We start from the raw sequence: 22819 nt of genomic DNA, 5'->3' as shown, positions 1-22819 counted from the left end.
ATAGTGAGTGTGAGTGAGTGAGAGTGTGAGTGCGAGTGAGAGTGTTTGTGAGTCTGCGCGAGTGTTTGTGAATTTTGTGAGTGTCTGTGATAGTGAGTGAGAGTGTTTGTGAGTGTCTGTGATAGTGAGTGAGAGTGTTTGTGAGTGTCTGTGATAGTGAGTGAGAGTGTTTGTGAGTGTCTGTGATAGTGAGTGCTAGTGAGAGTGTTTGTGAGTGTCTGTGATAGTGAGTGAGAGTGTGAGTGCGAGTGAGAGTGTTTGTGAGTCTGCGCGAGTGTTTGTGAATGTTTGTGAGTGTCTGTGATAGTGAGTGAGAGTGTTTGTGAGTGTCTGTGATAGTGAGTGAGAGTGTCTGTGAGTGTCTGTAATAGTGAGTGTGAGTGAGAGTGTTTGTGAGTGTCTGTGATAGTGAGTGCTAGTGAGAGTGTTTGTGAGTGTCTGTGATATTGAGTGTGAGTGAGAGTGTTTGTGAGTGAGAGTGTTTGTGAGTGAGAGTGTGAGTGCTAGTGAGAGTGTTTGTGAGTGTCTGTGATAGTGAGTGAGAGTGAGAGTGTTTGTGAGTGTCTGTGATAGTGAGTGTGAGTGATAGTAGTGTGAGTGTCTGTGATAGTGAGTGAGAGTGTTTGTGAGTGTCTGTAATAGTGAGTGTGAGTGACAGTGTTTGTGAGTGTCTGTGATAGTGAGTGTGAGTGATAGTGTGAGTGAGAGTGTTTGTGAGTGTCTGTGATAGTGAGTGTGAGTGTTTGTGAGTGAGAGTGTTTGTGAGTGTGAGTGAGAGTGTTTGTGAGCGTGAGTGAGAGTGTATGTGAGTGAGAGTGTTTGTGAGTGTCTGTGATAGTGAGAGTGTTTGTGAGCGTGAGTGAGAGTGTTTGTGAGCGTGAGTGAGAGTATTTGTGAGCGAGAGTGTTTGTGAGTGTGAGTGAGAGTGTGTGAGAGTGTTTGTGAGTGTTTGTGAGCGTGAGTGAGAGTGTTTGTGAGTGTGAGTGAGAGTGTTTGTGAGCGTGAGTGAGAGTGTTTGTGAGTGAGAGTGTTTGTGAGTGAGAGTGTTTGTGAGCGTGAGTGAGAGTGTTTGTGAGTGAGAGTGTTTGTGAGTGAGAGTGTTTGTGAGCGTGAGTGAGAGTGTTTGTGATTGAGAGTGTTTGTGAGCGTGCGTGAGAGTGTCTGTGAGCGTGCGTGAGAGTGTTTGTGAGTGAGAGTGTTTGTGAGTGAGAGTGTTTGTGAGCGAGAGTGTTTGTGAGCGTGAGTGAGAGTGTTTGTGAGCGTGAGTGAGAGTGTTTGTGAGTGAGAGTGTTTGTGAGTGAGAGTGTTTGTGAGTGAGAGTGTTTGTGAGTGAGAGTGTTTGTGAGTGAGAGTGTTTGTGAGCGTGAGTGAGAGTGTTTGTGAGTGAGAGTGTTTGTGAGTGAGAGTGTGAGTGTTTGTGAGTGAGAATGTTTGTGAGTGAGAGTGTTTGTGAGTGAGAGTGTTTGTGAGTGAGAGTGTTTGTGAGTGTGAGTGAGAGTGTTTGTGAGTGAGAGTGTTTGTGAGCGTGAGTGAGAGTGTTTGTGAGTGAGAGTGTTTGTGAGTGAGAGTGTTTGTGAGTGAGAGTGTTTGTGAGTGAGAGTGTTTGTGAGCGTGAGTGAGAGTGTTTGTGAGCGTGCGTGAGAGTGTTTGTGTTTGTGAGAGTGTTTGTGAGTGAGAGTGTTTGTGAGTGAGAGTGTTTGTGAGAGTGTTTGTGTTTGTGAGAGTGTTTGTGAGCGTGAGTGAGAGTGTTTGTGTTTGTGAGAGTGTTTGTGTTTGTGAGAGTGTTTGTGAGCGTGAGTGAGAGTGTTTATGTTTGTGAGTGTCTGTGATAGTGAGAGTGTTTGTGTTTGTGAGAGTGTTTGTGTTTGTGAGAGTGTTTGTGAGCGTGAGTGAGAGTGTTTGTGTTTGTGAGAGTGTTTGTGTTTGTGAGAGTGTTTGTGAGTGAGAGTGTTTGTGAGTGTGAGTGTTTGTGAGCGAAAGTGTTTGTGAGAGTGTTTGTGAGCGTGAGTGTTTGTGAGTGTGAGTGAGAGTGTTTGTGAGTGAGAGTGTTTGTGAGTGTGAGTGAGAGTGTTTGTGAGTGAGAGTGTTTGTGAGTGTGAGTGAGTGTTTGTGAGTGAGAGTGTTTGTGAGTGAGAGTGTTTGTGAGTGAGAGTGTTTGTGAGCGTGAGTGAGAGTGTTTGTGTTTGTGAGAGTGTTTGTGAGCGTGAGTGAGAGTGTTTGTGTTTGTGAGAGTGTTTGTGAGTGTCTGTGATAGTGAGTGAGTGAGAGTGTTTGTGAGCGTGCGTGAGAGTGTTTGTGTTTGTGAGAGTGTTTGTGAGCGTGCGTGAGAGTGTTTGTGAGCGTGCGTGAGAGTGTATGTGAGAGTGTTTGTGAGAGTGTTTGTGAGAGTGTTTGTGTTTGTGAGAGTGTTTTTGAGCGTGCGTGAGAGTGTTTGTGAGAGTGTTTGTGAGCGTGAGTGAGAGTGTCTGTGATAGTGAGTGAGAGTGTGAGTGAGAGTGTGAGTGAGTGTGAGTGAGAGTGTTTGTGAGTGTGAGTGTTTGTGAGCGAGAGTGTTTGTGTTTGTGAGAGTGTTTGTGTTTGTGAGAGTGTATGTGAGAGTGTTTGTGAGAGTGTTTGTGAGCGTGAGTGAGAGTGTTTGTGAGTGAGAGTGTTTGTGAGAGTGTTTGTGTTTGTGAGAGTGTTTGTGAGCATGAGTGAGAGTGTGAGTGAGTGAGAGTGTTTGTGTTTGTGAGAGTGTTTGTGAGCGTGAGTGAGAGTGTGAGTGAGTGAGAGTGTTTGTGTTTGTGAGAGTGTTTGTGAGCGTGCGTGAGAGTGTTTGTGAGTGTGTTTGTGAGAGTGTTTGTGTTTGTGAGAGTGTTTGTGAGTGTGAGTGAGAGTGTGAGTGAGTGAGAGTGTTTGTGTTTGTGAGAGTGTTTGTGAGAGTGTTTGTGTTTGTGAGAGTGTTTGTGTTTGTGAGAGTGTATGTGAGAGTGTTTGTGAGAGTGTTTGTGAGCGTGAGTGAGAGTGTTTGTGAGTGAGAGTGTTTGTGAGAGTGTTTGTGTTTGTGAGAGTGTTTGTGAGCGTAAGTGAGAGTGTGAGTGAGTGAGAGTGTTTGTGTTTGTGAGAGTGTTTGTGAGTGTGAGTGAGAGTGTGAGTGAGTGAGAGTGTTTGTGTTTGTGAGAGTGTTTGTGAGCGTGAGTGAGAGTGTTTGTGAGTGTTTGTGTTTGTGAGAGTGTTTCGTGAGCGTGCGTGCGACACTCCCTCCGTACTGTGCTATGAGCCGTGCAAGTTGCCCAGCGTAGTCGCTCCCCTCCTCCCCCTCCCCCTCCTCCCCCCGCTCCTCCCCCCCCTCCCCCCCCCGCTCCACCTCCCCCACGTGTCCCGTGGCGGTGACTGTGGCGGGGGAGCGTCCCAGCGAGAGCAGCGTGGTGGACGGGGAGAAGAGGCCGCAGGCGTAGCCCACGTTCACGGCCGTCTCCATCTTGTCCCCCGTGAGCACCCAGAGAGAGACGCCGGCGTCGCGCAGGGAAGCCATGGCCTCCACCACGCCCTCCTGTAGCCTGCTCGGACGTGGTGGTGGGTGGGGTGGGGTTAGTGGGGGGGTGGGGGGTTAGTGGGGGGGTGGGTTAGTGGGGGGGTGGGTTAGTGGGGGGGTGGGTTAGTGGGGGGGTGGGTGGGTGAGTGAGTGAGTGGGTGGGTGGGTGAGTGGGTGGGTGGGTGGGTGGGTGGGTGAGTGGGTTAGTGGATGGGTGAGTGGGTGGGTGAGTGGGTTAGTGGGTGGGTTAGTGGGTGGGTGAGTGAGTGGGTGGGTGGGTGAGTGAGTGGGTGAGTGAGTGGGTGAGTGAGTGGGTGAGTGGGTTAGTGAGTGGGTTAGTGGGTGAGTGGGTTAGTGGATGGGTGGGTGAGTGGGTTAGTGGGTGGGTGAGTGAGTGGGTGGGTGAGTGAGTGGATGGGTGGGTGGGTGGGTGAGTGGGTGGGTGAGTGGGTGGGTGAGTGAGTGAGTGGGTGGGTGAGTGGGTGGGTGGGTGGGTGAGTGGGTGGGTGGGTGGGTGAGTGGGTGGGTGGGTGGGTGAGTGGGTGGGTGGGTGGGTGAGTGGGTGGGTGAGTGGGTTCTTGAATAGGTGAGTGAGAGAGTGTGTGTATGAGTGTGAGTAGGTAAGTGTGCGAGTGAGTGAGTAGGCGAGTGAATAGGCGAGCGAGCGAGTGAGTAGGTGAGTGAGCAAGTGAGTGTCCGTGTGGGCGAGTGAGAGAGTGTGTGTATGAGTGTGAGAGTGAGTGAGTAGGTGAGTGAGCGAGTGAGTGTCTGAGTGAGCGAGTGAAAGAGTGTGTGTATGAGTGTGCGAGTGAGTGAGTAGGTGAGTGAGTGAGTGAGTGTCCGTGTGGACGAGTGAGAGAGTGCGTGTATGAGTGTGAGAGTGAGTGAGTAGGTGAGTGAGCGAGTGAGTGTCTGAGTGAGCGAGTGAAAGAGTGTGTGTATGAGTGTGCGAGTGAGTGAGTAGGTGAGTGAGCGAGTGAGTGTCTGAGTGAGCGAGTGAGAGAGTGCGTGTATGAGTGTGAGAGTGAGTGAGTAGGTGAGTGAGCGAGTGAGTGTCTGAGTGAGCGAGTGAAAGAGTGTGTGTATGAGTGTGCGAGTGAGTAGGCGAGTGAGTGAGTGTTTGAGTGAGAGAGTGTGCGCATGAGTGTGCGAGTGAGTGAGTAGGTGAGTGAGCGAGTGAGTGTCCGTGTGGGCGAGTGAAAGAGTGTGTGTATGAGTGTGCGAGTGAGTAGGCGAGTGAGTGAGTGTTTGAGTGAGAGAGTGTGTGTATGAGTGTGCGAGTGAGTGAGTAGGTGAGTGAGCGAGTGAGTGTCTGAGTGAGCGAGTGAGAGAGTGCGTGTATGAGTGTGAGAGTGAGTGAGTAGGTGAGTGAGCGAGTGAGTGTCTGAGTGAGCGAGTGAAAGAGTGTGTGTATGAGTGTGCGAGTGAGTAGGCGAGTGAGTGAGTGTTTGAGTGAGAGAGTGTGTGTATGAGTGTGCGAGTGAGTGAGTAGGTGAGTGAGTGAGTGTCCGTGTGGGCGAGTGAAAGAGTGTGCGTATGAGTGTGCGAGTGAGTAGGCGAGTGAGTGAGTGTTTGAGTGAGAGAGTGTGTGTATGAGTGAGTGAGTAGGTGAGTGAGTGAGTGAGTGTCCGTGTGGGCGAGTGAGAGAGTATGCGTATGAGTGTGCGAGTGAGTGAGTAGGCGAGTGAGCGAGTGAATAGGCGAGTGAGCGAGTGAGTAGGTGAGTGAGCAAGTGAGTGTCCGTGTGGGCGAGTGAGAGGGTGTGTGTATGAGTGTGCGAGTGAGTGAGTAGGCGAGTGAGTGAGTGTTTGAGTGAGAGAGTGTGTGTATGAGTGAGTGAGTAGGTGAGTGAGTGAGTGAGTGTCCGTGTGGGCGAGTGAGAGAGTATGCGTATGAGTGTGCGAGTGAGTGAGTAGGCGAGTGAGCGAGTGAATAGGCGAGTGAGCGAGTGAGTAGGTGAGTGAGCAAGTGAGTGTCCGTGTGGGCGAGTGAGAGGGTGTGTGTATGAGTGTGCGAGTGAGTGAGTAGGCGAGTGAGTGAGTGTTTGAGTGAGAGAGTGTGTGTATGAGTGAGTGAGTAGGTGAGTGAGTGAGTGAGTGTCCGTGTGGGCGAGTGAGAGAGTATGTGTATGAGTGTGCGAGTGAGTGAGTAGGCGAGCGAGTGAGCGTTTGAGTGAGAGAGTATGCGTATGAGTGTGCGAGTGAGTGAGTAGGTGAGTGAGCGAGTGAGTGTCTGTGTGGGCGAGTGAGAGAGTGTGCGTATGAGTGTGCGAGCGAGTGAGTAGGCGAGTCAGCGGTGCGAGTGTGTGAGCGGTGCGAGCGACAGACCGGTCTTCCACGCCGCTCGCTCCCAGCAGGGTGAGGCCGCTCTCCACGGCGTCGTAGGCCTCCCGCGAGCGCTGCGACCGCTCCCGCAGGGCCAGCGCGGCGTCACGAAGTCGCAGGATCGCCGCCGACAGCTCCGCCGAGGTGAGCTCGCGCACGGCCACGCACAGCACGCGCAGACCCAGCTGCGTGCACGCACACATACACACACGCGCACACACACACTTACACTTACACACACGCGCACACACACACACACACGCACCCTCGCTCACACACACGCACAAACACGCACAGCACGCGCAGACCCAGCTGCGTGCACGCACACACACACACACACACGCACGTACACACACACACCCTCGCTCACACACTCACACACACGCGCGCACACGCACACCCTCGCTCACCCACACGCACAAACACGCACACACGCACTCACACACACACGCACACACACACACACTCGCACACACACACACACACTCGCACAAACACGCACACACACGCACACACGCACACGCACACACACACACGCGCACACACGCACACCCTCGCTCACCCACACGCACAAACACGCACACACGCACACACACACACTCGCACACACACACACTCGCACACACACACACACACACTCGCACAAACACGCACACACACGCACACACGCACAGCACGCGCAGACCCAGCTGCGTGCACGCACACACACACACGCACACACGCGCACACTTACACTCACACACACACGCACACACACACTTACACTCACACGCACATGCACACACACACACTCACACTTACACTCACACACTTACACTTACACACACGCGCACACACACACACACACACACGCACCCTCGCTCACACACACGCACAAACACGCACAGCACGCGCAGACCCAGCTGCGGGCACGCACACATACACACGCACGTACACACACACACACCCTCGCTCACACACTCACACACACGCACACACTTACACTCACACGCACACACTCACACAAACACGCACACGCACACACACGCACCCTCGCTCACCCACACGCACAAACACGCACGCACGCACACACACGCACACACTCACACAAACACGCACACACGCACACACACGCACACTTACACTCACACACACACACCCTCGCTCACCCACACGCACAAACACGCACACACACACACACACGCGCACACACACGCGCACACACACACACTTACACTTACGCGCACACACACACACCCTCGCTCACCCACACGCACAAACACGCACAGCACGCACACACACACACACACTTACACTTACACACACGCGCACACACACACACACACACGCACCCTCGCTCACACACACGCACAAACACGCACAGCACGCGCAGACCCAGCTGCGTGCACGCACACACACACACACGCACGCACGTACACACACACACACCCTCGCTCACACACTCACACACACGCGCGCACACGCACACCCTCGCTCACCCACATGTACAAACACGCGCACACGCACACACACGCACACACACGCACACGCACACACACACACACGCACATGCACACACACACACACTCGCACACACACACACACACTCGCACAAACACGCACACACACGCACACACGCACAGCACGCGCAGACCCAGCTGCGTGCACGCACACACACACGCACACACACGCACACCCTCACTCACACACTCACACAAACACGCACACACGCACCCTCACTCACACACACGCACCCTCACACACACACGCACCCTCACTCACACACACACACACGCACCCTCACTCACTCACACACACGCACCCTCACTCACACACACACGCACCCTCACTCACACACACACACACGCACCCTCACTCACACACACGCACAAACACGCACACACACGCACACACGCACAGCACGCGCAGACCCAGCTGCGTGCACGCACACACACACGCACACACACGCACACCCTCACTCACACACTCACACAAACACGCACACACGCACCCTCACTCACACACACGCACCCTCACTCACACACGCACCCTCACTCACACACACACACACGCACCCTCACTCACTCACACACACGCACCCTCACTCACACACACACGCACCCTCACTCACACACACACACACGCACCCTCACTCACACACACGCACAAACACGCACAGCACGCGCACACACACGCACAGCATGCGCAGACCCAGCTGCACACACGCACAAACACGCACAAACACTCACGCACACACACACACAAACATGCAAACACACACACCCACACCCGCGGTGGACTCACGCGCACACACACAACACACACGGGATGAACACACGTACACAACAACAACAACAACAACCGCCATTCGCCACTAAGTGGCGGTGACGTCACCACGACGCTTGTGCCAGGCTATGTGCACCTTGAGGCCACGTGAAGTGTCGAACGCCCACTGGCAGGAGGTCACGGGGCAGACCCAGGTGCCACGGGTCGACTGACTGAGATGACTGGCTGATGCACCATCTGTGCCCCCTACTGTGCCAACCTGCTGTGCTTTAGCCACCCGGCGCTCCGCTCGTTGTTGTGAGCGTCGCTCCTCCGCCCTCCGTTGTTGTTGGAGGGCGACTGCCTCCAACTGCCCAGTAGCGTCCTTCACGAGCCTCCTCCACAGAGGCCGATCTTGACACCGCTGGTACCAGTCATCGGCAAGTCCACTCAGCAAGTCCACTCAGCTCCACGTCCTCCATCTCTTCTCTAGCCCGTGCCGCGCCCGTTTAGCCCCCTTGATCCGGCTGAACAAAAGCTGTTTCGGCATGCGGTGGCTGGGCATGCGGGCTACATGACTCAGCCAACGCAGCCTTCCCCGCCGGAGGAACTCACCGATGGGACCATGCCCAGATCTTTCAAAGATTTGTGAGCTCCTCACACAATCCAGCCAGGTTAAACCCAGGATGGATCGTAGGCAGGCTAGCCTAAATGTTTCTAACCGGCGAAGATGTTCCATTAGGGGGGTCCACGTTTCGCAAGTGTAGAGAAGGGAGGGAATGACCGTGCCCGAGAAGACCTGAAGCTTAGTGCGGAGCGACAGACCAGGTAGCTTCCACACAGCGTTACGCAACCGATGAAAAGATATTGCTGCTCGACTGATTCGGAGCGAGACCTCTGCTGTTAAACTGGAGCCGGTCATGAGCACACTGCCCAGGTATGGGAAACTCTCCACTCTCTCCACAACTGCCCCATCACCGATTGGGAGTTGTGGGGGTGGAGTGTCCGATGGTACAAAATACCCAGGCAGGTGCTTAGTTTTGGTGGGGCTGATGGTAAGGCCCCACCTCTTAGTGGCACGCTCCAGTCTCAGCAGCAGCGTCTCCAACTCCTCCTCTGAATGAGCGGCTATTACCAAATCATCGGCATACATAACGTGGTTGAGCAATAGGGAGCCATCCCTTGACCATACCCGGGCATCGATCAGCCTCCCATTATATCTGTACCATATGGAGATTGCCTCGGTACAGCTATTGAAGGCTTCACGAACTACGTGGTCAAAATAGATGTTAAATAATGTGGGAGCCAGAGGACATCCCTGTCGCACCCCAAGGTGTACAGGGAATGGCTCTGACTCCCGGCCACGTAGTTTTACCCGAGCCCGCTCACCATCATGAAGGTCTTAATGATCGTGAGCAGGGGGTCAGGGACTCCAAAAGCACGAAGAACAACCCAGAGCCCAGGCCTACTGATGGTATCATAGGCCTTGACCAGGTCAATAAAGCAGAGATGTAGGTCTTGTTGGAATTCCCTACATCTCTGCTGTAGCAGACGGACAGAAAATATGGCATCTGTGCAGGACCGCCCTTTCCTGAAACCGCATTGGGGCTCCGTAAGCCTCTCCTCAGAGTGCCTGGCAAGGCGATGTTGAATAATCCTTGCCAGGACCTTTCCCGGCACACTGAGAAGAGAGATGCCCCTGTAGTTGTTACAGTCTGTGCGGTCCCCCTTCTTAAAGAGGGGGACCACCAGGGCATCCTTCCAATCCTACGGAACCTGTCCAGTGTGTACACACACACTCACACGTGGTGGACTCACACACACACACACACGTGGTGTGTACACACACTCACACACACGTGGTGTGTACACACACTCACACACACGTGGTGTGTACACTCACACACACACTCACACGTGGTGGATTCACACACACACTCACACGTGGTGGACTCACACACACACACAAGTGGTGTGTACACACACTCACACACACACGTGGTGTGTACACACACACGTGGTGTGTACACACACTCACACACACGTGGTGTACACACACACACACACGTGGTGTGTACACACATTCACACACACACACACGTGGTGTACACACACACACGTGGTGTGTACACACACTCACACACACACACGTGGTGTGTAAAACACACTCACACACACGTGGTGTGTACACACACTCACACACACACTCACACGTGGTGGACTCACACACACAGACAAGTGGTGTGTACACACTCACACATACACACGTGGTGTGTATACACACACGTATTGTGTACACACATTCACACACACACACACGTGGTGTACACACACACACGTGGTGTGTACACACACTCACACACACGTGGTGTGTACACACACTCACACACACACACACGTGGTGGACTCACACACACACACGTGGTGTGTACACACACACTCACACACGTGGTGTGTACACACACACACACGTGGTGTGTACACACACACTCACACGTGGTGTACACACACACACACACGTGGTGTGTACACACACACATGGTGTGTACACACACACGTGGTGTGTACACACACATGTGGTGTGTACACACACTCACACACACACGTGGTGTGTACACACACACTCACACACGTGGTGTGTACACACACACTCACACACGTGGTGTGTACACACACACACACACGTGGTGGATTCACACACACTCACACGTGGTGTGTACACACACTCACACACACACTCACACGTGGTGGACTCACACAAGTGGTGGACTCACACGCGTGGTGGACTCACCAGGGAGAAGTCGTCCACGTGCCGCTGAGTCTTGTCCACATCTCCAGCCACCACGCACGGCATCACACACACACACACAAGTGGTGGACTCACACAAGTGGTGGACTCACCAGGGAGAAGTCGTCCACGTGCCGCTGAGTCTTGTCCACATCTCCAGCCACCACGCACGGCATCACCGCCAGGTCGGCGCCCTTCGTGATGACAAACGCACGGCCTGGGGGTGACATGCGGTCGTGGGGGTCATCGGGGTCGCGGGGTCAACAGGTCACCGTGTCGCGCGGAGAGGCGGTGCGCACACGTGTCTGCGCGCGTGTGTGTTCATGTGCGCGCGTGTGTGTATGTGCGTGTGTGTGTATGTGTGTGTGTGTATGTGTGTATGTATGTGCATGTGTGTGTGTTTATGTGCGTGTGTGTGTATGTATGTGTGTGTATGTGTGTGTATGTATGTGCATGTGTGTGTGTTTATGTGCGTGTGTGTGTATGTATGTGTGTGTATGTGTGTGTATGTGTGTATGTATGTGCGTGTGTATGTGTGTATGTGCGTGTATGCGTGTGTGTATGTGTGTGTGTTTAAAGCGTGTGTGTATGTGTGTGTGTGTGCGTGTGTGTTTATGTGCGTGTGTGTTTGTGCGCGTGTGTGTGCGTGTGTGTATGTGCGTGTATGTGTGTGTGTATGTGTGTGATTATGCGTGTATGTGTGTGTTTATGCGTGTGTGTATGTATGTGTATATGTGCGTGTGTGTGTGTGTTTATGTGCGTGTGTATGTGTGTGTGTGTGCGTGTGTGTGCGCGTGTGTGTGTGTGTATGTGTGTGTGTGCATGTGCATGTGTGTGTATGTATGTGTGTGTATGTGTGTATGTGTGTGTGTATGTGTGTGCGTGTGTGTATGTGTGTATGCGTGTGTGTTTATGTGCGTGTGTGTGCGTGTTTATGTGTGTGTATGCGTGCGTGTATGTGTGTGCGTGTGTGTGTGTATGTGTGTGTATGCGTGTGTGTTTATGTGCGTGTGTGCGTGTGTGCGTATGTGTGTATCCGTGTGTGTGTGCGCACCGTACCTTCCTCTGTGCGAACGATGACGCTCATTCTCCTCCGCTGAGGATCAAACTCCAGCACATGGAGAATCTCAAACCTGCACACAAAGACGAAGGTCCACCCCCTCGTGTAGCCAACACAACACTGTTGGGGCAAGTGCTCTGAGCGTGTACCTATTACGGCAAAACACAGGCCCCCTTCACGCTGTGAGGCCACCACCACCACCACCAACCCCACCGCACCACCGCCACCGCCACCACCACCAACCCCACCACCACCACCGCCACCGCCACCACAACCAACCCCACCGCCACAACCACCGCCACCACCACCACCACCACCAACCCCAACGCCACCAACCCCACCGCCACCACCACCGCCACCACCACCGCCACCACCACCGCCACCACCACCACCACCAACCCCAACGCCACCAACCTCACCGCCAACCCCACCACCACCACCACCAACCCCACCCCACCACCACCAACCCCAACGCCACCAACCTCACCACCAACACCAACCCCACCACCAACCCCACCACCGCCACCGCCACACCACCACCAAACCCCACCGCAATCGTTCGGATTCCGAGGAGGAGTTGAGGGACGGGGCGATCACTCGTGGCGGGGGCGGGGGGTGGGGGGCGGGGTGGGGGGCGGGGGGCGAGGGGGGGGCGGGGGGCGAGGGGGGGGCGGGGTGGGGGGCGGGGTGGGGGGCGTGGTGGGGGGCTGAGCCAACGTCACCTGTGCGTCACTCCGCGGATGTTCAGGGTGCTCCAGCGGTCCACGGTGCCCAGGAAGGTGACGCCCAGCCTGACGTGCCCCGCCCAGGTGGAGGGGTCAAAGGGGTCAAAGGGGTCAAAGGGGTCAAAGGCGTGCGGGTTGTGTCGTTTGCCAACAGGGTGGGGGGTTGTCGCTTGGAGAGAAACAGAGATATACATAGGGACCACACAGGAACCCCAGATAGATACACATAGGGACCACACAAGAACCCCAGAGAGATATACATAGGGACCACACAGGAACCCCAGATAGATACACATAGGGACCACACAAGAACCCCAGAGAGATATACATAGGGACCACACAGGAACCCCAGAGAGATATACATAGGGACCACACGGGAACCCCAGAGAGATATACATAGGGACCACACAGGAACCCCAGAGAGATATACATAGGGACCACACGGGAACCCCAGAGCGATATACGTAGGGACCACACGGGAACCCCAGAGAGATATACAAAGGGACCACACAGGAACCCCAGAGAGATATACATAGGGACCACACAGGAACCCAGAGAGATATACATAGGGACCCTTAGGAACCCTCAGAGAGATATACATAGGGACCACACGGGAACCCCAGAGAGATATACATAGGGACCACACGGGAACCCCAGAGAGATATACATAGGGACCACACAGGAACCCCAGAGAGATAAACATAGGGACCACACAGGAACCCAGAGAGATATACATAGGGACCCTTAGGAACCCTCAGAGAGATATACATAGGGACCACACGGGAACCCCAGAGAGATATACATAGGGACCCTTAGGAACCCCAGAGAGATATACATAGGGACCACACGGGAACCCCAGAGAGATATACATAGGGACCAGACAGGAACCCCAGAGAGATATACATAGGGACCACACAGGAACCCCAGAGAGATATACATAGGGACCACACAGGAACCCCAGAGAGATATACAAAGGGACCACACGGGAACCCCAGAGAGATATACATAGGGACCACACGGGAACCCCAGAGAGATATACATAGGGACCCATAGGAACCCCAAAGAGATATACATAGGGACCACACAGGTACCCCAGAGAGATATACATAGGGACCCATAGGAACCCCAGAGAGATATACATAGGGACCACACAGGGACCCCAGAGAGATATACATAGGGACCACACGGGAACCCCAGAGAGATATACATAGGGACCACACAGGAACCCCAGAGAGATACACATAGGGACCACACGAGAACCCCAGAGAGATATACATAGGGACCACACAGGAACCCCAGAGAGATATACATAGGGACCACACAGGTACCCCAGAGAGATATACATAGGGACCACACGGGAACCCCAGAGAGATATACATAGGGACCACACAGGAACCCCAGAGAGGTATACATAGGGACCACACGGGAACCCCAGAGAGATACACATAGGGACCACACGGGAACGCCAGAGAGATATACATAGGGACCCATAGAAACCCCAGAGAGATATACATAGGGACCACATGGGAACCCGAGAGAGATATACATAGGGACCACACAAGAACCCCAGAGAGATATACATAGGGACCACACAGGAACCCCAGAGAGATATACATAGGGACCACACGGGAACCCCAGAGAGATATATATAGGGACCACACGGGAACCCCAGATAGATATACATAAGGACCACACAGGAACCCCAGAGAGATATACATAGGGACCACACAGGAACCCCAGAGAGATATACATAGGGACCACACGGGAACCCCAGAGAGATATACATAGGGACCACACAGGAACCCCAGAGAGATATACATAGGGACCACACGGGAACCCCAGAGAGATATACATAGGGTCCACACAGGAACCCCAGAGAGATATACATAGGGACCACACAAGAACCCCAGAGAGATATACATAGGGACCACACAGGAACCCCAGAGAGATATACATAGGGACCACACAGGAACCCCAGAGAGATATACATAGGGACCACACAGGAACCCCAGAGAGATATACATAGGGACCACACAGGAACCCCAGAGAGATATACATAGGGACCACACAGGAACCCCAGAGAGATATACATAGGGACCACACAGGAACCCCAGAGAGATATACATAGGGACCACACAGGAACTCCAGAGAGATATACATAGGGACCACACAGGAACCCCAGAGAGATATACATAGGGACCACACAAGAACCCCAGAGAGATATACATAGGGACCACACAGGAACCCCAGAGAGATATACATAGGGACCACACAGGAATCCCAGAGAGATATACATAGGGACCACACAGGGACCCCAGAGAGATATACATAGGGACCACACAGGGACCCCCAGGGAGATATACATAGGGACCCATAGAAACCCCCAGGGAGATATACATAGGGACCACACAGGTACCCCAGAGAGATATACATAGGGACCACACAAGAACCCCAGAGAGATATACATAGGGACCACACGGGAACCCCAGAGAGATATACATAGGGACCACACAGGAACCCCAGAGAGATATACATAGGGACCACACAGGAACACTCAGAGAGATATACATACGGACCAGACAGGAACCCCAGAGAGATATACATAGGGACCACACGGGAACCCCAGAGAGATATACATAGGGACCACACAGGAACCCCAGAGAGATATACATAGGGACCACACGGGAACCCCAGAGAGATATACATAGGGACCACACGGGAACCCCAGAGAGATATACATAGGGACCACACAGGTACCCCAGAGAGATATACATAGGGACCACATGGGAACCCCAGAGAGATATACATAGGGACCACACAGGAACCCCAGAGAGATATACAAAGGGACCACACAGGTACCCCAGAGAGATATACATAGGGACCTATAGGAACCCCAGAGAGATATACATAGGGACCTATAGGAACCCCAGAGAGATATACATAGGGACCAAACAGGAACCCCAGAGAGATATACATAGGGACCACACAGGAACCCCAGAGAGATATACATAGAGACCACACAGGAACCCCAGAGAGATATACATAGGGACCACACGGGAACCCCAGAGAGATATACATAGGGACCACACAGGAACCCCAGAGAGATATACATAGGGACCACACAGGAACACTCAGAGAGATATACATACGGACCAGACAGGAACCCCAGAGAGATATACATAGGGACCACACGGGAACCCCAGAGAGATATACATAGGGACCACACAGGAACCCCAGAGAGATATACATAGGGACCACACGGGAACCCCAGAGAGATATACATAGGGACCACACGGGAACCCCAGAGAGATATACATAGGGACCACACAGGTACCCCAGAGAGATATACATAGGGACCACATGGGAACCCCAGAGAGATATACATAGGGACCACACAGGAACCCCAGAGAGATATACAAAGGGACCACACAGGTACCCCAGAGAGATATACATAGGGACCTATAGGAACCCCAGAGAGATATACATAGGGACCTATAGGAACCCCAGAGAGATATACATAGGGACCAAACAGGAACCCCAGAGAGATATACATAGGGACCACACAGGAACCCCAGAGAGATATACATAGGGACCACACGGGAACCCCAGAGAGATATACATAGGGACCCATAGAAACCCCAGAGAGATATACATAGGGACCACACAGGTACCCCAGAGAGATATACATAGGGACCCTTAGGAACCCCAGAGAGATATACATAGGGACCACACAGGAATCCCCAGAGAGATATACATAGGGACCACACGGGAACCCCAGAGAGATATACATAGGGACCATACAGGAACCCCAGAGAGATATACATAGGGACCACACAGGAACCCCAGAGAGATATACAAAGGGACCACACAGGAACCCCAGAGAGATATACATAGGGACCACACAGGAACCCCAGAGAGATATACAAAGGGACCACACAGGAACCCCAGAGAGATATACATAGGGACCCTTCATTTACAGAGAAATACATCGGAAACCCCAGCGTCACGGCAACCAGGAACCCCGTCGTCACGGCAACCACCGACCCCGTCGTCACGGCAACCACCGACCCCGTCGTCACGGCAACCACCGACCCCGTCGTCACGGCAACCACCGAGCCCGTCGTCACGGCAACCACCGACCCACCTCCGCGCTCCCTCCACCAGCGCCTTCTCGTCGGGGGATGCGGCGAGGTAGTCAGACTCCTCGTCCGGGTCCGTGCCACCACCAGGTCCGCTCCGACGGGACGAGGACGACGACTCTGGGCTCAGGCGCACCGTGTGGCAGAGAGCCAGGGCGGTGAGCAGGAAGGAGGGGCACTGCCAGTCCTGCGCAGACAAAGACGCCCACCGTTCGAATCCAGCGGGCCGCATCCCGGTGGCTAGGAGATGTTGACTACCTCGCCTGGTATACAGGAGGTCGTGGGTTCCATGTCGAACCTGACGATGCCTGCTGTTGCTCTATATTTGGAGTCTGCGTCTCTCTCTCATCATCATCACGGTGGCTATGAGATGATGACTACCTCGCCTGGTGCGCAGGAGGTCATGGGTTCCATCCCGACTCTGAAGATGCCTGCTGCTGCTGTAGATGTGGAGTCTGCGTCTCTCTCTCATCATCATCACGGTGGCTATGAGATGTTGACTACCTCGCCTGGTCTACAGGAGGTCGTGGGTTCGATCCCGACCCTGACGATGCCTGCTGCTGCTGCTGTAGATGTGGAGTCTGCGTCTCTCTCCCTCATCATCATCACGGTGGCTATGAGATGTTGCCTACCTCGCCTGGTGCACAGGAGGTCGTGGGTTCGATCCCGACCCTGACGATGTCTGCTGCTGTAGATGTGGAGTCTGAGTGTCTCTCTCATCATCATGGTGGCTATGAGATGTTGACTACCTCGCCTGGGGCACAGGAGGTCGTGGGTTCCATCCCGACCCTGACGATGCCTGCTGCAGCTGCTGTAGATGTGGAGTCTGCGTCTCTCTCTCTCATCATCATCACGGTGGCTATGAGATGTTGACTACCTCGCCTGGTGCGCAGGAGGTCGTGGGTTCGATCCCGACCTTGAGGATGCCTGCTGCTGCTGTATATGTGGAGTCTGCGTCTCTCTCTCTCTCTCATCATCATCACGGAGGCTCGTGAAGGACGCTACTGGGCAGTTGGAGGCAGTCGCCCTCCAGCAACAACGGAGGGCAGAGGAGCGACGCTCACAACAACGAGCGGAGCGCTGGGTGACTAAGGCACAGCAGGTTGGCACAGTAGGGGGCACAGGTGGTGCATCAGCAAGTCATCTCAGTCAGTCGACCCGTGGCACCTGGGTCTGCCCAGTGACCTCCTGCCAGCGGGCGTTCGACACTTCACTCCGCCTCAAGGTGCACATAGCCTGGCACAAGCGTCGTGGTGACGTCACCGCCACATAGTGGCGAATGGCGGTTGTTGTTGTGTGTGTACGTTATGTGTACGTGCGTGTGTGTACGTGCATGTGTGTGTGTACGTGTGTGTATGTGCGTGTGTGTGTGTACGTGTGTACACGTGTGTGTGTACTTGTGTGTGTGTATGTACGTGTGTGTGTGTATGTACGTGTGTGTGTGTGTACGTGTGTGTGTGTGTGTGCATGTGTGTACGTGCGTGTGTACGTGTGTGTGTACGTTTGCGTGTACGTTTGCGTGTGTACATGCGTGTGAGTGTGTGTACGTGCGTGTGTGTGTACGTGCGTGTGTGTGTACGTGTGTGTGTGTACGTGTGTGTGTACGTGTGCGTGTGTGTACGTGTGCGTGTGTGTGTGCCTGTGTGTGCGTGTGTGTACGTGCGTGTGTGTGTGTACGTGTGTGTGTACGTGTGTGTGTACATGTGTGTGTACGTGTGTGTGTGTGCGTGTGTGTACGTGCGTGTGTGTGTGTACGTGTGTGTGTGTACGTGTGCGTGTGTGTGTGTACGTGTGTGTGTGTGTACGTGCGTGTGTGTGTGTACGTGTGCGTGTGTGTACCTGTGTGTGTGTGTGTACATGTGTGTGTACGTGTGCGTGTGTGTGTGTACGTGTGCGTGTGTGTACGTGCATGTGTGTACGTGCGTGTGTGTGTGTACCTGTGTGTGTACGTGTGTGTATGTGTGTACGTGTGTGTGTGTACGTGCATGTGCGTGTGTGTGTACGTATGTGTGTGTACCTGTGTGTGTGTGTGTGTACCATGGTGTGTACGTGTGCCTGTGTGTGTGTACCTGTGTGTGTGTGTACCTGTGTGTGTGTGTACCTGTGTGTGTGTGTGTACCTGTGTGTGTGTACCTGTGTGTGTACGTGTGTGTGTACCTGTGTGTGTGTGTACGTGCGTGTATGTGTGTACGTGTGTGTGTACGTGTACGTGTGTGTGTGTACGTGTGCGTATGTGTGTACCTGTGTGTGTACCTGTGTGTGTGTGTACCTGTGTGTGTGTACCTGTGTGTGTGTGTACGTGTGTGTGTGTACGTGTGCGTGTACGTGTGCGTGTACCTGTGTGTGTGTACGTGTGTGTGTACCATGGTGTCTATCCCTGGGCCTCCCCTCTCCTCCTCTCCGGCCTCGGGCACCATCTCCCCGTGCTGAACCTGGTACTTGACTCCTCCGAGGCTCAGCTTCTTGAGGTTCATCACGTTCTCTGTGAGGGTGCCCGTCTTGTCTGTGAGCACGTACTCCACCTGAAACACCACCACCATCACCACCAACATCACCACCATCATCACCACCATCACCATCATCACCACCATGACACCACCATCACCACCATCATCATCATCACCACCACCACTATCACCACCACCACTATCACCACCACCACTATCACCACCACCACTATCACCACCACCACCATCACCACCACAATCACCACCATCACACCACCATCACCACCACCACCACCACCATCACACCACCACCATCACACCACCATCACCACCACCATCACCACCACCATCACACCACCATCACCACCATCACCACCATCACCACCACCACCACCACACCACCACCACCATCACCACCACCATCACCACCATCACACCACCATCACACCACCACCACCATCACCACCATCATCACACCACCATCATCACCACCACCACCATCACACCACCATCACCACCACCATCACCACCACCACCACCAACATCATCACCACCATCACCACCACTATCACACCACCATCATCATCATCACCATCACCACCATCACACCACCATCACCACCACCATCACCACCAACATCACCACCACCACCATCACACCACCATCACACCACCATCACACCACCATCACACCACCACCATCACCACCATCACACCACCACCATCACCACCACTATCACACCACCATTACCACCACCACCATCATCATCATCACCACCACCACCATCACCAACATCACCACCACCATCACCACCAACATCACCACCATCACACCACCATCACCACCATCACCACCACCATCACACCACCATCATCACCACCACCATCACCACCACCATCACACCACCATCACCACCATCACCACCACCACCATCACCACCACCAACATCATCACCACCACCATCACCACCACTATCACACCACCATCACCACCACCACCATCATCATCACCACCACCACCATCACACCACCACCATCACCACCACCACCACGAGTAGTAGCACCATCACCAGGTGTATGGGAGTGCCTTCTCGCCGCTACGAGCGAGCATATTAGCGAGCGACTGGGCAAGCAGCTGGGCGAGCGGGTGAGCGAGCGAGCGGGTGAGGGAGCGGGTGAGCGGGTGAGCGAGCATGTGGGTGAGGGAGCGGGTGAGCGGGTGAGCGGGCGAACGAGCGAGCGTGCGAGGGAGCTGGTGACCAGGCGAGCAAGCCTATGAGCAAGCGAGCAGGCGAGCGGGCGAGCGAGTCGTCGAACAAGTGAGCAGGTGAGCGAGCGTGCGGGCGGGCGGACGAGCGGGCGAGCGAGTGGGCGGGCGGGTCAGCGTGTGAGCGAGCGAGCGTGCGGGCGTGTGAGCGAGCGTGCGAGCGAGCGTGCGGGTGAGGGAGCGAGCGAGCGTGCCTGTCCCAGTTCCTCGTTGACGTCCGAAGTGTTGACGAGAGCCTCTTGTGCTCCGTGAGCCAGGCGAGGGTCCCAGCCGATGAAGCGAGAGCCCAGGAACTTCTGCATCTCCACGGTGACGTAGAGCGACACGGGGATGACGTAGTTGAAGAGGATCAGAAAGTCCAGGAAGTCCACCAGGAACTGGAGCGTCTGCGGAGACGCGCCGAGCGTGACGCTGTGTGACGTGCTGAGTGTGACGCGCTGAGTGTGACGTGCTGAGTGTGACGTGCTGAGTGTGACGTGCCGTGTGTGATGTGCCGAGTGTGACGCTGTGAGACGTGCTGAGTGTGACGTGTGACGTGCTGAGTGTGACGCGCTGAGTGTGACGTGCTGAGTGTGACGCTGAGTGTGACGTGCTGAGTGTGACGTGTGACGTGCTGAGTGTGACGTGCTGAGTGTGACGTGCTAAATGTGACGTGCCGAGTGTGACGTGCTGAGTGTGACGTGCTGAGTGTGACGTGCCGAGTGTGACGTGCTGAGTGTGACGTGCCGAGTGTGACGTGCTGAGTGTGATGCTCTGAGTGTGACGTGCCGAGTGTGACGTGCCGAGTGTGACGTGCTGAGTGTGACGTGCTGAGTGTGACGCGCTGAGTGTGACGCGCTGAGTGTGACGCGCCGAGTGTGACGTGCCGAGTGTGACGTGCTGAGTGTGACGCTGTGTGACATGCTGAGTGTGACGTGCTGAGTGTGACGCGCTGAGTGTGACGTGCCGAGTGTGACGTGCTGAGTGTGACGCTGTGTGACGTGCTGAGTGTGACGTGCTGAGTGTGACGTGCTGAGTGTGACGTGCTGAGTGTGACGCGCTGAGTGTGACGTGCTGAGTGTGACGTGCTGAGTGTGACGTGCTGTGTGTGACGCGCTGAGTGTGACACTGAGTGTGACGCGCTGAGTGTGACACTGAGTGTGACGTGCTGAGTGTGACGTGCTGAGTGTGACGCGCTGTGTGTGACGTGCTGAGTGTGACGTGCTGAGTGTGACGTGCTGAGTGTGACGTGCTGAGTGTGACGCGCTGAGTGTGACGTGCTGTGTGTGACGTGCTGAGTGTGACATGCTGAGTGTGACGCGCTGTGTGTGACGTTCTGAGCGTGACACTGGGTATGACGTGCTGAGTGTGACGTGCTGAGTGTGACGCTGTGTGACGTGCTGAGTGTGACGTGCTGAGTGTGACGCGCTGAGTGTGACGCTCTGAGTGTGACGTGCTGAGTGTGACGTGCTGAGTGTGACGTGCCGAGTGTGACACTGAATGTGACGTGCTGAGTGTGACGTGCTGAGTGTGACGCTCTGAGTGTGACGTGCTGAGTGTGATGTGCTGAGTGTGATGTGCTGAGTGTGACGTGCTGAGTGTGACGTGCCGAGTGTGACGCTGTGTGACGCTCTGAGTGTGACGCTGAGTGTGACGTGTGACGTGCTGAGTGTGACGCTCTGAGTGTGACGCTCTGAGTGTGACGCGCTGAGTGTGACGTGCTACGTGCTGAGTGTGACGTGCTGAGTGTGACGCGCCGAGTGTGACGTGCTGAGTGTGACGCTCTGAGTGTGACGTGCTGAGTGTGACGCTGTGTGACGTGCTGAGTGTGACGCTGTGTGACGTGCCGAGTGTGACGCTGTGTGACGTGCTGAGTGTGACGCTGTGTGACGTGCTGAGTGTGACGCTGTGTGACGTGCTGAGTGTGACGTGCCGAGTGTGACACTGAGTGTGACGCTCTGAGTGTGACGTGCTGAGTGTGACGTGCTGAGTGTGACGTGCTGAGTGTGACGCGCTGAGTGTGACACTGAGTGTGACACTGTGTGTGACGTGCTGAGTGTGACACTGAGTGTGACACTGTGTGTGACGTGCTGAGTGTGACGTGACGTGTGTGACGTGCTGAGTGTGACGCTCTGAGTGTGACGCTGTGTGACGTGCTGAGTGTGACGTTGAGTGTGACGTGTGACGTGCTGAGTGTGACGCTCTGAGCGTGACACTGAGTGTGACGTGCTGAGTGTGACGCTCTGAGCGTGACACTGAGTGTGACGTGCTGAGTGTGACGCTCTGAGTGTGACGTGCTGAGTGTGACGCTCTGAGTGTGACGCGCTGAGTGT

General features: G+C 54.6%; 1 protein-coding gene across 3 annotated transcripts in view; it reads right to left on the bottom strand.

Moving 5' to 3' along the window:
- The window catches only part of LOC116956795 (phospholipid-transporting ATPase IF-like), a 120916-nt gene that overhangs the window by 61780 nt on the left and 36317 nt on the right, over positions 1-22819 (bottom strand). For all 3 annotated transcript variants that reach the window (XM_076058000.1, XM_076058001.1, XM_076058002.1), the window contains exons 12-19: positions 20702-20893; positions 19158-19316; positions 16800-16981; positions 12653-12721; positions 11930-12003; positions 10984-11087; positions 5842-6023; positions 3249-3539 (exon numbers count right to left, since the gene is read on the bottom strand). In XM_076058000.1, coding sequence (XP_075914115.1) covers positions 3249-3539; positions 5842-6023; positions 10984-11087; positions 11930-12003; positions 12653-12721; positions 16800-16981; positions 19158-19316; positions 20702-20893 — 1253 coding nt within the window. The remainder of the gene's footprint in view (positions 1-3248; positions 3540-5841; positions 6024-10983; positions 11088-11929; positions 12004-12652; positions 12722-16799; positions 16982-19157; positions 19317-20701; positions 20894-22819) is intronic.

Source organism: Petromyzon marinus, assembly GCF_048934315.1.
Source record: "Petromyzon marinus isolate PM22_M1 ecotype Great Lakes invasive population chromosome 67 unlocalized genomic scaffold, UKy_Petmar_22M1.pri1.0 chr67_unloc.4, whole genome shotgun sequence".
NCBI lineage: Eukaryota > Metazoa > Chordata > Hyperoartia > Petromyzontiformes > Petromyzontidae > Petromyzon > Petromyzon marinus.
Note: the sequence above shows the minus strand (reverse complement) of the source record. Positions and strands in the feature narration are given on the sequence as shown.